The 15,220-nt window shown below is 39.1% G+C and overlaps 1 protein-coding gene across 2 annotated transcripts; it reads right to left on the bottom strand.

Annotated features, from left to right (window-relative positions):
• Positions 1-2,053: 2,053 nt before the first annotated feature.
• On the bottom strand, positions 2,054-6,430 carry LOC135593453 (brassinosteroid LRR receptor kinase BRL1-like). Of its 2 annotated transcripts, XM_065083516.1 has the most exons (3): positions 6,286-6,430; positions 6,074-6,192; positions 2,054-5,985 (listed from the first exon to the last, which is right to left on the bottom strand). In XM_065083516.1, exon 3 carries the CDS (start codon positions 5,866-5,868, stop codon positions 2,320-2,322), a length of 3,549 nt encoding a protein of 1,182 aa, XP_064939588.1. In that variant the 5' UTR covers positions 5,869-5,985; positions 6,074-6,192; positions 6,286-6,430; the 3' UTR covers positions 2,054-2,319. The 2 variants fall into 2 exon arrangements, with proteins under 2 accessions (XP_064939588.1, XP_064939587.1); XM_065083515.1 differs by having other exon boundaries at positions 6,074-6,412.
• Positions 6,431-15,220: the final 8,790 nt, after the last annotated feature.

Below are 15,220 nucleotides of genomic sequence, written 5' to 3'. Positions count from 1 at the left end.
TAGCGGTGCCACCGCCCAGCCAAGCGGTGCCACCACCTGGCTCTCGGGTGCTGGGCGGTGCCACCGCCTGGCTCTCAAGTGATGGGCGGTGCCACCGCCAGACCCTTCGGTTCACAGGTTGGGCTTTAATTTCAGCCCAAACCAAGTCTAATTTTGGGCCCAGTTGGCCCCTAACCAGGATATAGGATTATCTCTTAATCCTAATCCTAATCCTAATTACATGTGAACTACATAACTAAAAACATCCTAAGCAAGTTTTCAACCGCGAACGTCGAGTCTTGTTCCGGCGAGCTTTCCGACGAACTTCTTCCGACGGACTCCCAGCAAGCTCCTGATCTTGTGATGACTTTAACGAGTAGCCGACCCTTCTCGGTGACCTCCGCGAACCTTCGACGATCTCTTCGGCGAACTTCCGAAAATTCCGACAGGTTCCCGATTTCTTCTCGGTTGGTTCCGGCAACATCTCCGACGATTCTTCGGTCTCTTAAACGTTCATCGAACTTGACTCCGGTATTCTTACTTTGTGTTTTCTAGTTATCGTAGTTAATCCTGCACACTTAACTCAATAATATGGATTAGATCAATTAACCCATCAATTGATTTTATCATCAAAATCTGAGATTCAACACACTGCATGTTATGACCTGCTAGTATTTGTTCATATATAAAAATTATTTCTCTTTATATCCCATCAGCGATATTAGTCAGTGATAAGATCACGAAGTACAACTTAGGGAGTTGGTGAGCCTGACATATAATCTCACGTTAGAGTTTGTCTTGATAGCTCCTCGGGTGCATGGACTCATGGAGATATGCCCATGACCACCTTGAAGAGTAAGACTATTATTTCTACAAATCAACTCCATTCCTACGAGAAGACACAAAAAAAAAAGATGACTTGTTAGTTAAATAAGTGGACCCCAACATTCAGGTCATTAATCATGTTCTGATCCATAAAAAATATATCATAGCCTAAATTTTTATTTTGAATAATGTGCACTTAATGTGACACTTTGCTCATATTCATGACCCACAGCAGGTAATAAAGTCACTAATAATTTTATTGAAAATAAATATTAAATATTTATAAATAATATTATCTTTAAAAAAAATAATCATGTAAGTTTTTTGATGTGGCTTTACATAGAAATAGGTAATGCTCCTCTCTATGCTGGTGTTTGTAATAGGATCAGACAACTACTCTAAAAAATATGAACAATAGGTAATAAATAAAAGCTTAGTAGAAACCTCTAATACATATCTTAAAATATATATGAAAGTAACATAATAAACATAAAATAAATAAATTAAAGTCAACCACAAACCATAAGATCACAATTCTCGAAAATTAGTCTCCATCGCATAAACTAAAATAAGAATCGATATAATAATTCATATTAAGTCTCGAACATACGAACACTTAGATAAGATTGCTTCCTGATTCATAGTTGTCGACTATGATGTTGTCTTTTGCCCATGAAAATAGCTTACACGGTCCGATTGATCGCAGACAATGTTGTTTGCCTCGAACAGAAATCGAGAAGTAGGTCAAAGCCGAATGCATAAGACCTTTCACCCTGAACCTTGCATTTCGAGGGCGGCTATGGCAAGAGAAATATTATCTCTCTCCCAACTTGCAGAGATCAAAAAAGAAGAATAGTAAAGCCGACTGCCGTTGCACACACTGAGCTTTGCAAGGAGCACACACTTTACACAAAGTTCTCCTAAATCATTTTGTCCATTGGTTAGTCAATTCTCTTTGAAAGAAAATTACAGGGGTCATTAGCACATTTATAATCGAGGCAAATAGGCACAAACTATGATGTAACCAAATACAAGAATTCAATTTGTTGCCACCTCTTACAAATTCTTAAGTAAAGGAAAAGAAAAGAAATCCTGCATTTTTTTTATTTTTTTTTATTTTTTGGAAGGTGGGGTGGGGGATTTTTCTCTTCAGCCATAGTGAAACACATGTACACAAACGTGAGACCTGTTCAGTGCTATGAAGTGAATCGCAAAAATTTAAATGATGGACCTTAGTAGATTTATGGCAGACAGAAAACTGTGGTTTGATACATTTTGACAGGAAAACAAAAAGTATACTGACCTGAGCTCAGCAACGCCTCCGATACATATGCTTTCTTCCATTCTCTTTCAATGGAAAAAACATGGCTATTTTCTAAATCCATTTATGCTCTTCTATTTCTGCCTAAACAAACATTCTTGTGGTATTTACAGTAATTAAAAATTCTGGGGCGGGAATATTGGTAACCATCTTTGTCGGAACAAAACTTGCGACCGTGACCTGAAGTAGAATAATTAAGGTGCTTTTGCTCCTGAATTCTTGATGATGGTTAGTCCAATGGAAAACCCATCAAGAAAATCACTGTCGGTGTCAACCTGAAGATCTTTGAACATGGCCATGACCTGAATCATTGTTGGCCTATGAAGCGGTCGATCATCCAAACACTCGCAGGCAATCTTCAAATACTGGTACAACTCAGCCTCCCCTGACTTCATCCCCATCAAATCAGGGTCAAAAATCTCGCTGCATCTGTTCTCCTTCACCAACTGCTTAGCCCAGCCAACGAGGTTATTGTCACCAAACTCCGATGGATCAATCGGTTTCTTCCCCGACAGGAGCTCCAAAAGCACCACTCCGTAGCTGTACACATCCCCCTTCGTCGTGCACCTAAAGCTCTGGTAGTATTCGGGTGGCACATAGCCTGGTGTGCCAGCAAGCGTGCTCACACTGAGATGAGTGTCAAGAGCATTCATTAGTCTTGCCATCCCAAAATCTGATACCCGGGCCTCCAAGTTCTCATCTAATAGCACATTGCTGGACTTCATGTCCCTGTGTATGATGTGAGGGATGCAGCTATGGTGAAGGAATGCGAGCCCCCTTGCTGACCCAATTGCAATTTTCTTCCTCGCTGACCAATCCAGCTTGGTGGCTCCACCTTTGCTCTTATCATGAAGAACCATATCTAAGCTTCCAAATTTCATGTACTCATAGACTAAAAGTCTCTCTTCACCAATCTTACAGTAGCCCAGCAGAGGTACCAGGTTGCGGTGCTTGATTTTGCCGATGGTCTCCATCTCAGCAGTGAACTCCCGATCACCCTGGCCAGTGACATGTATCAGCTTCTTGATTGCCACCGTGCACCCATCATTGAGCCGAGCCTTGTAGACCTCCCCGAACCCACCAGAACCAATTAAGCTATCAGCACTGAAGCCATTGGTGGCCTCGAGGAGGTGAGCAAATGTTAGTTTCCTTAATGGCTTCTCGAATATGGCGACATTGATGCTGAGAGGTTCGAGAACACCAGACAGTTTCCAACTAGCAGTACCTGAGGTGGGGAGACTCTCGACATAACCAACCCTCGAGTCATCATTTTTCTGGTGCTTCTTCATCTTGTAGAGAGCTAGAATAAGCGAGAGCACAATGAGCACAGATAGAAGAACGCCAATGAGAATGCTCCCACCAAAGAATTTCCTCCTCCCGACAGAATCATAACGAAAGTCATGGTTACCAGCTTTGACTGTGCAGGGGCGCAAGGGAAGACCACAAAGGCCTGAATTATTCTCATAGCGTGATGCTGGAAATGTTGTAAGCTGACCTGTGGTCGGAATCGGACCGGTTAAATTGTTGTTTGAGACATCCAAGTCACTTAGGAATGTGAGGGTTCCCAGCCCTCCAGGAATGTACCCAGTGAGATGGTTGTGGGAGAGATCAAGCACGCCGATCATCCTTAAACCACCAAAAGTCTCAGGTATGGTCCCCGTAAGCTCATTGTGCCCCATGTTGAGAACTTGAAGATAGTCCATCGACCCAAAATTATTTGGGATCATCCCTGAGAGCGAATTGTAGGACAGGTCTAGGTAGATCAGACTTCCATTGCTCGGAAAAGTATAAACTGTTGTTCCGGTGTATATTCTAGTGGCAGGGCAAGAATGCACCAAACTGAAGTTCGCCAGTCTCTCAGGTCGAATGTCCTCGAATTCAAAGAGCACCCCAGCACCCGGACATATGTTCCCAGCCTCATTTCTCAAGAATGCAAACTGCTTCCCTGAGACGATGCCAGGGACTATAAGCCCAGTTTGTGATGCCAGTGATGCGGGAATGGGGCCACTAAGTTCATTGCTAGCAAGGTCAAGCCATATGAGATTCCGACAGCTACCAAGCTCCGGTGGTATTTCCCCTGAAAGAATGTTGTTGCCCAGTTGGAGAATCGCAAGGCTCTGGAGGTTCCCTATATCGCTCGGGATCCTGCCAGTGAGGCGGTTTCCAGAGAGCGAAACCCATATAAGATTCACACACTTGGTAAGTGATGATGGTATGCCGCCGGTGATCATGTTGTAGCTGAGAATTAGTGTCTCCAAGCTGGTGCTGCTTGAACATAGGCTTTCTGGTATCTCGCCAGAGAGATTGTTAGCCCAGATCACCAAATCCACAAGTTTGGGCAGTGACCAGATCTCAGGGGGAATCGACTCGCTCAACTCGTTGAAGCTAAAATCGAGGGTCCGAAGATTAGTACAGTTCCCAAGATCTGACGGCACTGTTCCTGAGAGGAAATTGTTGGGCAGCAGGATCCTCCGAAGGTTGGGAAGATAAGAGCATATCCCTGTGGGGATTTCACCAGTGAGCTCGTTGGAACCGAGATCAATAACTTCAAGCAGTGGACAACCGTTCAGTGAAGGGAGTGGAACAGGGCCGCTGATATTGTTGAACGGAAGGTGGAGATATCTCAGAGCAGGCAGAGCACTGACGACTTGATCGATGAAATCGCCCGAGAGATGGTTTTCCCGGAGGTCCAAAGTCTGGAGCGAAGAGCATGAGACGAACGTCGATGGCAGGCCACCGGTGAGGCTATTCCCAGCGAGGTTGAGCTCCACCAGAGTCCCACATGTGTCACCCAACTCGGGTGAAATTTCGCCGGAAAACCTACTGTGTGCCAAAGACAAACGCTGCAAATTTGAGAAGTTCTTCCAAAAAGATGGGATCTTGCTGGTGAAATTGTTGCCCGAGAGGTTGAGCTCCTCGAGCTGCCGGCAGTTGGCCAAGCTCAGGGGCAGCGCAGTGCCATTGAGTCCATTGTAAGACAAGTCGAGCACTGTAATACTGCCGCAGACCCCAAAGTCGACGCCTGAGAGGTCCCCAGAAAGGTGGTTGTAAGAGAGGTCGAGGATGGTGAGGTTGGTGCAGGACGGCACGTCGCCCAGCTTACCGGCGAGCTTGTTGTCAGAGAAGTTGAGATAGCTGAGGCCGCTGCAGCTCGAGAGAGAATAGTTGAGCAGCCCGTGATCCGATATCCGATTGCGAGACAAGTCGATTCGACGGACCGAAGCCCCGAAGGGGAAGATGCCTCCGGGGATCGAGTTCCTCGACAGATTGAGAGAAACCAAACGCGGACAAGAGGTCAAGAATTCGGAAGGGATAGTCTCGTTGAAGCTGTTTGACGATAAGTCCACCGTCTCGAAGCCGCAGAGAAGAGAGGATGCGGTGTTGCTGTAAGAGAGGTTACCGTAAAAGAAGTTCCCGTGGAGGTCGAGGTCGCGGAGTCTCGGAAGCGCCATGAGATGCTCGAGGTTAAGGCGGCCAGTGAGGCCCATGTTGCCGAGATTTAGGCTGCGAACTCGGCCGTCCGCCGCTGAGCAGACAACCCCCGTCCACAAACACGGGTTGCTTCTCGAATTAGAACCACCGACAGTCCAGTTCTGCAAGAAGCCCTTGGGATCGGAGTCGATCGACGAGCGCTTGAAATGCATCAAAGCGAAGACCTCCTCTGGTGTCGCCAAGAAAGCAGGGAAAGCATTTGAGCACATCAAGAAGAAGAGGAAGCAGTAGGCAAAGCTGCCCATTTCCATTGCTCGAGACTCCGAGAATGGAACAGAGGAAACGCCTTTTCAGGATCGTTGCTCCTCTTCCGCCTCAGCTTCGCGAACCTTCACTCCAAGGGTGTTTGGCAACGGGAAGAGAGACCTCTGCGAGCAGGAAAGGAGGAACTTGTACTACTCTGCTGCCATTAACAAAGAAGAAGAAGAAGAAGAGAAGAAGAAGAAGCAAACTTACTGATGAAGAAGGCCATTGCCGAAACGCGGACGGTACAGAAGAAAAATCAGATTTTGAGAGCAGCCCAGGTTTGGCGGAACCTCCAAAATCAAGAATCCGTAGATAAAACCCTCATCAAACTAAGATTAACAAAAACAATCAAATTCTTCAAAGAAAGAAAAACCCAAAGAAGAGAAAAATGGTATATTTCAAGGGCACCTATCTCGAACAACCTTGTGAAGAATTGATTATGGATTCAAGCAGAGGTTTAGCAAGATACAGAGGGTTCGAGGGTGGGGGGGCGCGGGCGCGGGCGCGGGCGCGAGACAGAGAGAGAGAGAGAGAGTGGAGGTGGAGGTGGAGGTGGAGGTGGAGGAGACGCAAAGAAACCCAAGTGGAACAAAAGGAGACAAGGCAATAAAGAAATTAAGGGGTTATTTGCTCCTTTGCTTGTCATTGGATAAAGAAAATATTTCTGCGTCTTTCATTTCCTTGCTTTCCTCCTCATCGCCTCTCTCGGTCTCCAACTCGGTCAAACTAGGATGATGCTCCCGTGTCGACGACCTTTTTGGCATCCCTCTTTCCCAAAAGAAAAACTAATCATCCGTGGATCCCTTCTCCCACGATCTCTCCTCTCACTTGCATTTCTTTTTTCTTGTGGATTTTTGTTGTGGCATGCGATGTGGATAGAACCTTCTCTTGTTTGCGAACAAAGTTTGGAATTGCAACGTATGGGTGTGGGGGTTACGAGAATTGGGAACTATAGGAGGAGGTGGGTGTTGAAATCAAGTGGAGTTCACCAACTAGCATGTTGCCGAACAACTCGACGCAGTAGGTTGAATGGAAAGTTGGAGGATGTGACATCCATGAATACTTACTTAGTGTATGATCACTAGAATGTGGTACTGTAGAGGTGTACGTTGAGGTGGCCCTGAGTGCAGCCTTGACATTGCATGCACGATTGATTCCAAATAGGTTTCCTCGAACACAGACAGCACACCATCATCATGATGATATAATCAATCAGAAATTACAAGGAATTCTCTTATTCTATTATCGGTTATTGTTGCTTCCTAAATTAGCACTTAAAACTGATGAAATATATTAGAAAAGAAAAGGAAAAATATAGTGTTGTTTGGCAAATAAATAATATATTTTTTTTCCAATCAGTATCCCATCTTTGTATTGATTCGATTCATAAGATATATTGATTCAGTTATAATATTCATAAAAAAATTATAAATTTATAAAAAATATTATATTTAGAAAAACAACCACTCAAAATATAATATAAACGAACTTACCATTATTTGTGGAGTTTCAGGCATATGTATTCTTGTTGGTCTGAAAATAAAAAACATGTAAAAAAAAGAATTAATTTATATGTCGTTTTGATCACCTATAAAAACATATTAAAACTGAAATACAAATATTAACACATCATCGTTATTTTTTAAACTGGATGATGATATCTTTGATATTTTCACAAAAATATTATAAATTTATAAATAAATAAAAAAAAATATATTATAATCAAGCAGTCCGATTCATAGGTAAAACCTGTGCAAAGTGGTTATCCTCGACGACCGAGCTGTTAACCTCTGCACAGCTCGATGCAGCCTAAGCTAAGATAATGTAACATCTACTAACTAGACCCCCTCGAGTTGTTGACGTCCTCTGGCTCATGGACCTGTTGTTGTTTCTGTCCCCTTCCCTTTGTTCCATGCCACTCCTGCAAGAGGAGGAGGACACATGAGATATCTTCCTCGTGCTTGTAACTAACTCGTGGCCGCCGAGCACATTGTTTAAACAACTGCATCCGAGTCGAATTTGAATAGACAGACTGAGATATGCATGTATTTTACTATTACCCATTGTCATTATTTCTACTTGCCGTCAAAACCATGCATTTTTATTATTATAAATCATTAATAAAAAAATAATATGTGGCTGAAAGAAGTCAGCTTAGTTAGTTTATTAAATGATGCGCGCAGAAAACGACCTTCACCAACCACGTACACGTGGGCGTCATCGAGCAGAGAGGGAATTCAACTATTAGCAGCCACCCAATAATACTGAATCATCGGAGCCAAGGCATAATTAATGATGACAGGAACAATGCCATTTTATTACTCGATCGAGCAGACTTTTGTGAAGACAGGTACGGAGTTCCACACTAAAATTAAATAATATATTATTATATTACTTTGTCGTCATGTAGTAGTATTTGGGCATTTGGGTATCGGTCATCGACGATCGATTGATTCACTGGTGGATGAGCAGAACCCAAAGAAAGCCAAAACGAGAGATTCCAAGGGACGAAAAGGCCACACATGGGCGAGCCCACCGTACGTGCCGAGGTACACCTCATGCCCCCACACGGCCAAATAGTTTGGTGCTTTGTTTTCTTGTAAAAGGGAGGGGTGGATAGTTTGGCACCTACCTGTGCAAGCGAGGTAGATCGTCAAATTGAGCTTAGCAAGGAGTGGGCCCCACTTAAATCCCACCTCACCAAGCCAACCCCGACGCATCACACGTCCGCACTCATCTGAAATAAATAAGAGTTCGGAGAAGGAGGGCGACGAACACCAATTTAGACGCATGAATGAATTGTTGAGGTCGGAAGGAGAAAACTTGAAATTAAAAATATATATATACATATAGATTAATAATTAAAAATATAGAAATCAATAATTAAGAAATATGATTCAGTACTCGAATAAAATTAAATGTGATCCCTCATCCAAACACAAATATATGCGAAATTAAATATCCACTTATAATAAATTTTAGATTAAATTAACAAAATTTAGATTCAGTATCTTATATCTATATCCACATATAACATCAAATTCTTCATCATTAACCCCACCCAACTATAAATCTCATTGTACACTTGTTAAATAAACTCTAAAAACTTTATATTTTTTTCTCTTACCCTCCCTAAATTCCTTAGAGAAAGGAACACCTCCTCTAAACACCTTAGAGCACCTAAATATTTTTTAGGTCTTGCAGTCTCTTACCATATATGCACAAAATGTTTATATAATAATCAAACTCTAATTCTTAAAATCTTTTTGTCATATAGACTCGTTATATTATGATTTTTTTTTTATCCTCATAAGATACTGATTCCAAAAATCCTAAAATATATATTGATCCTTTCATCTTCTTCGAACCCTCCACCCAAAATATTCATGATAATTAAGTGGTGTTAGAAATTTGAAACAATTATAGTTTCCTTCCTCGTGTAATCGTGCATTTGTTGGCTATGATACTACACTCATTGGTTTTTCTATAAAATTTCATAAAGAAAGGAAAGAGAATAATAGAAGAGACTTGAAGTACTTCAATGCCTTGGATTGATCTAAGAACACCTATTTATATTGGTCAAAAGATAGAGTATAATTTTTTTAAAATAATAAAAAAAATCTACCATATCTCAATAAATCTTTTCACCCTCATCTATTTTATTAAATCTAAATTCTTATCTTTTATTTATCTAATCCTAACTATTTGAATTAATCTTATTATATCCCCTCAATCCAAAATAGTTGTAACTTAAAGTTGTCTTCAAAATAAAAGTTTTTTTTCACCAAAGCTTTTGTAAGGATATCAGTAAACTGGTTCTCGGTGCTACGATAGTCTTGATTTAAAGTTTCTTTAAGTTTTGATGAATTTTGTGAAGAGTTTGAGTGTGACTTGTAGCAAGAGTTTTAGCCCCATTCATTTCAAATTTTGTAGCACTTTGTTTTTCACTTTCGGAGTTGTATCCATCATTTTTATATCTTTAACCTTCTTCGGAGTCTTAATGGTTATCCTCTTCACTTTTATATCTTTAACTACTACTGTCTTTTGATATTTGAGATTTCTTAACTTGTTGCCCTTTTGAATATTCATCATTAGATCTTTCTTTAGAGCTATCATCCTCATCTTCATCAGTATTGATGCTCTCCTTTTTGGCAACCTTTGTAACAAGCTTACTAGTGGTAGATGGAACAAAATCCATAACTTTTTGCTTTTTCAATTATAACTCCTCGTATCGCTCATTGCTCTCATCAGAACCTTTATCAATTTTAGCCTTGTTCTGATGTATTATTTTATTAGTTTTAATTTTGAAGGGTTTATCATATGAGATAGTTTGTATAGACTCATAAAAAGTCATATGATTATAGCTTTTATACTAACTATAATGTCAATTCATCAGTAACAATAACATATAATGAGAAATATAAAAATAATAAGAGAAACACTTTATTTTTTATCATCCTCACAATTGCTATCAATTTTTTAATTTTCTTATCATTTGATTTAAACCAGGAATAAACATCACATCATCAATAAATTTTTTATTAGATTTGATATTTACAACAATTGTTTCTTTTCCTTCCACTTGAATCTTACTATCATTTCACATCAAGTCTTTATTTAAAATAATTTTTTATCTCCTGTTATATAATTACTACATTCACTGTCCAAAAATCCAATATATCTAGAATATTCTTCATCGTATGCTATAAAGAAAATATTTTCTTCATCTCTTTTTTCATCATTTTTTTCTTATGATAATTTATTTGATTTTTGTTCCAACAATCTTTTTCAATATGACCATATTTTTTATTGTAAGAGCAAAGAGGAACATTTAGATTTTTATTTTTGTACCAACAATCTTTTTCAAAATGTCTAATTTTTTTATAATAAAAACATTAACAGGTTTCTTTGTTACCTTCATTAAAGTTCCTCTAACATTTATTTGATCAGCTACGACCCCTGCTATTTTGATCTCTCCCTTAATATCTAGTTTATAAATTTTTCTTTTAATTTGTCTTCATTGGAAGAGCATGTTCTAAAGTTTCATCTTGATCTGTTCACTTTTTGTTCATAAACTAAAGGAGCCCATTAGTTCATCAATAAATAATATGCTTATATCTTTAGCTTCTTCTATAGCGGTAGAAATCATATCAAATTTTAGAGATAAACTCCGAAGAACCTTTTCTACTATAGTTTGATATTTTAGGCTTTTACTATAAGATCCAAACATATTTTTTTATATTTTTCAGGCTTATGTTAATATTGGTGCCATCATGATTTAAGAAAATAAATACTCATATATTGCTTGTTGTAGCATATAGAGAGTTCTTGCATCTTTCTGTATATTCTTATTCATTTGATCTTTTCGATCTTCAATAATATTAGGATCTTGTAGATCATACTCAACAAAATTATCTTCTATCAAATTCTATAATTTTTGTGAGATACATAAAGTTTTCATCTTAATAATCTAAAATTAATAATTATCACTTCCGAAGATATAAAGAAGTTGATTAAGAACACTTAATCTAATGCTTGTCATCTTCTTTTTTTGGATTTGCTAGTTTTCTCTTTTTTTTTAATCGATGTACTCTTATTGATTTTTTTCCAACTAAGCTCTAATACCATATAACTTCGTGGAGAAGGGGAAGAGAATAATAAGAAAGATTGTGAGTATTTTCAATATACAATGCTTTGGATTGATCTAAAAACACATATTTATATTGATCAAATTTATTTAATTAAATCTAAAATTTTATTTAATTAAATCTAAAATTTTATTTTTTATTTATTTTATTTAATCATAAATTATTTAAATTAATCTTATCAGCATATTAATCATAATTATTTAAATTAATCTAAATTTATTTTATTAAATCTTCTCATCCCCATATTATCAGCATATTAATTTTGTATTTAAATTAATCTTATCAGCATATGAACCGTCAACCCCGTCGCCCAGACACACAGGAATGATCATAATCGAGCAGCACGCTGGAATTTCGGGGATGCATACATGCAGGAATGATTCCGTGATACACAATACATCCTTGTGCTACGTGAGCCTATGTGCTTCGATCAACGCGTTCCTTATCTCCTTGATGTTCGGAGGAATGCGCCGTGACTTATCTCTTGGACACATCGGAGTTGGCGTGGGTGGATGTTGGTGCTCCTCCCGACATCTACATCGAAGTACATGAACTCGGTCGAGGCGTACGTGAACGTTTGAGCTTTTTCTTCGGTGGCCCGGCTTCTCTCACGAGCAAGAAAGAGGAGTGGAAAAGCTCTTGTTCTTTGCGCGTCACGTAACAATTCTCAAGAATTGGTATTTTTGTGTTCTTCCCTTGTTATCGAAGTGTAGGTATTCGATTGCTGGTGGCTTCCCCGTAGTTTTATATTTGTAGTTCACCGTAGGGCTTCCCCGTAGGTATTCGATCGAAGTGGACCATCCGTCACGCTCTTCGGCTCTCTTGACTTTTCCTTTTTTATATTTGTAGTTCACCCAAACAGCTAGCTGAAACTTACATGGAAAGAAACACTAGTTCGATAATTAAGTTGTATCTTCTAGCGAGCGCCAGTCTTCCTCCCTTTTCACTGATACACTCGAAGGAGGTCAGCAGCTCCTCTTATAATTCTTAACCCATCTCCTGTTCCTCGTGATTAATTTGCTAGCTTCGTGTACCTTTCTTCTGATGCATGGTGACTAACATAATAAGCTGCATGCAGTCGGGATGAAGTCTCGAGTCATTGGAACGAAAACAGAAGATAAGCTCACAGGAAACTTGATCTGATGTTCCTTCCGTAGTTGATTAGCTAAACAAATACGTTGAAGCATCCGGTACTTTTTGTCTTCACAAAAATATAATATTTGCATCCAGCTCTATTCTTCTTCTTCTTCTTCTTCTTCTTCTTCTTCTTCTTCGAGTTACCTACCTTTATGATCTTTGCAGCTTCTTCTCGGTAATCCGTTGATGTTAAAAGGAAGTTTATTGTCACCACTCCATTACAGGATCTTGCTCTCCGGTGGTATGTCTTCATCAGCACAGTGAAATTTGAACGGGTATGGTGCATTAAATTGCAGAAAACTAGTAAAAGCCATGGGGGAAGATGATCGAGAAAGAGAAGAAGCACGTGACGGAGTTGTCTTAATTTGATGCGTTGCTTACACAAAGAAAGGTGTGTAAGCATAAAGTCTATAATTATGCTATATCTATAATACGAAAATAACTTATATGTCAGGATTGAAATAAAAAATGTATAGATCTAATTACGATACGTACCTTTTGATACAATCTCTTCAGAGATCTCGGTTGATCTGCTAAGCACCGTCTTTAATCCAAGATTGCTGCAGCCAGCCACCGATCCGAAGTTGCAGGCACCATCGCCGTCTGTAAGGAGTGCAAGGAGGAGTAGATCCTTTCTCCTCTCTTCCTATCCTTTCACAGGACCCACATTGAGAGTGATGGATTTTTGGGAGAAAGGGGTTTTTGGGGAAACTGAAATCCCTCGACAGAGAGATGCGTCTGTACGTAATGCCAACGCTCTAACACTCTCTCAACCCCTAGAGGTCCTGTCCTTTTATAGGCGAGAGTAGAGGGTCTACGATGAGATCTCAGGAGATTTCCTCCCATCAAGGTTATCTCCCGAGGAATCGTTCCGTAGTAGACTTAGTCTATTGGCTAAAATATCTGAACAAAACCCAATCAGTTATTCTATTATATATCTTATTCAATTATAAAAGGGCCACATATTCTAACATTCTCCCACTTGACCCATTAATTGATAAGATATAAAAGAGATATTCAAAATCAAAATAAACAAAACAAAATTTGTTTAAAAAACCAATTTTATCTAATTGGATTCCAAGGAATTTTGAAAAGCATTTTATACATGGCCATGTTTTAAAATAAGTCAATAAGTCTAATAAACACAATAATACTATATTAAGTCCAACTATCAATGCGAGTCATAGCGGTTGTATTTCATCAATGTCATACTCCCTTCTATGTACCATAACATTGTTAGTCTTTCCTAATATATTCCATAATGACCCCTATAATTTGTCTTGTCAAGACAATCCTATTATTACATTCAACCATAATATGCATAAACATAAATGTAAACAGGATAGCAGAAATAGATAATTTCAATTAAGCAAGAAGAATGTCAATAAGAGCATCCACATAAATATGCATCACCATATCCTTTATGACTTGCTCACAAGCCTCATTCTAAGAACATGTTATTTGAATATTTTACACTGTAAGGCTTTTGTCAATGGATCAGCAATCATCATAGTGGTGCTCAAGTTCTCAATTGATACTTGCTGTTTCTGGACTTTTTCTCTAATCACAAAGTACTTTATCTCAATGTGCTTGGAACCACTAGAGTACTTACCATTCTTAGAGAAGAAAACTACTACAGTGTTATCACAAAATATCTTCAGCGGCCTGGCAATTGAGTCGACCACACCAAATCCTAAGATGAAATTTTGCAGCCATAAAGCTTGATTTATGGCCTCAAAGCATGCCACAAATTCAGCTTCCATTGTTGATGATGCAATAAGCGATTGCTTTGCACTTTTCTAAGAAATTGCCCCACCAGCTAACATAAATACAAATCCTGAAGTGGACTTCCTACTGTCGAGACAATTTGTAAAATCAGCATCTGAATATCCTATCACATCAAGCTGATATGATCTCCTATAAGTGAGCATATAATCTTTCGTCCCTTGCAGATATCTCATTACTTTCTTTGCAACTTTCCAATGTTCCATTCCTGGGTTGCTTTGGTATTTTCCCAACATTGCAACTGCAAAACTGATATCTGGTCTTGTACAGGTTTGAGCATATAATAGACTTTCAACTGCGCACCCATAAGGAATATTCTTCATTTGATTCTTTTCTAAGTCATTTCTTGGGCACTGGTTTTCACTGAATTTTTCACCTCTAGTAATAGGTACATCATTGGCTGAGTAATAAACCAAGATCACTACTAGCAAGTAAAATATCACTACTGGCAATAAACCAAGATCACTACTGGCAAGTAAAATATTATCCACATATAAGACCAATATAATAAACTTGCTCCCACTTACCTTCAGATATATACACTGATCAACAGTGTTTTCCTTAAATCCGAAGGAAGTAATGGTATTATGAAATTTTATATACCATTGTCTAGAAGCTTGTTTAAGGCCATAAATGGATTTCTTAAGTTTACAAGCCCAATTTTCTTTTCCCTTTTCAATGAATCCTTCAGGTTGTTTCATATAGATTTCCTCATCCAAATCCTCATTCAGAAATGTTGTTTTCACGTCCATCTGATGCAACTCAATATCATAATGAGCTACCAATG

This window comes from Musa acuminata, chromosome BXJ1-9 (genome assembly GCF_036884655.1).
Source record: "Musa acuminata AAA Group cultivar baxijiao chromosome BXJ1-9, Cavendish_Baxijiao_AAA, whole genome shotgun sequence".
NCBI classification, from domain to species: domain Eukaryota; kingdom Viridiplantae; phylum Streptophyta; class Magnoliopsida; order Zingiberales; family Musaceae; genus Musa; species Musa acuminata.
This window is presented reverse-complemented; position numbering and strand designations above follow the sequence as displayed.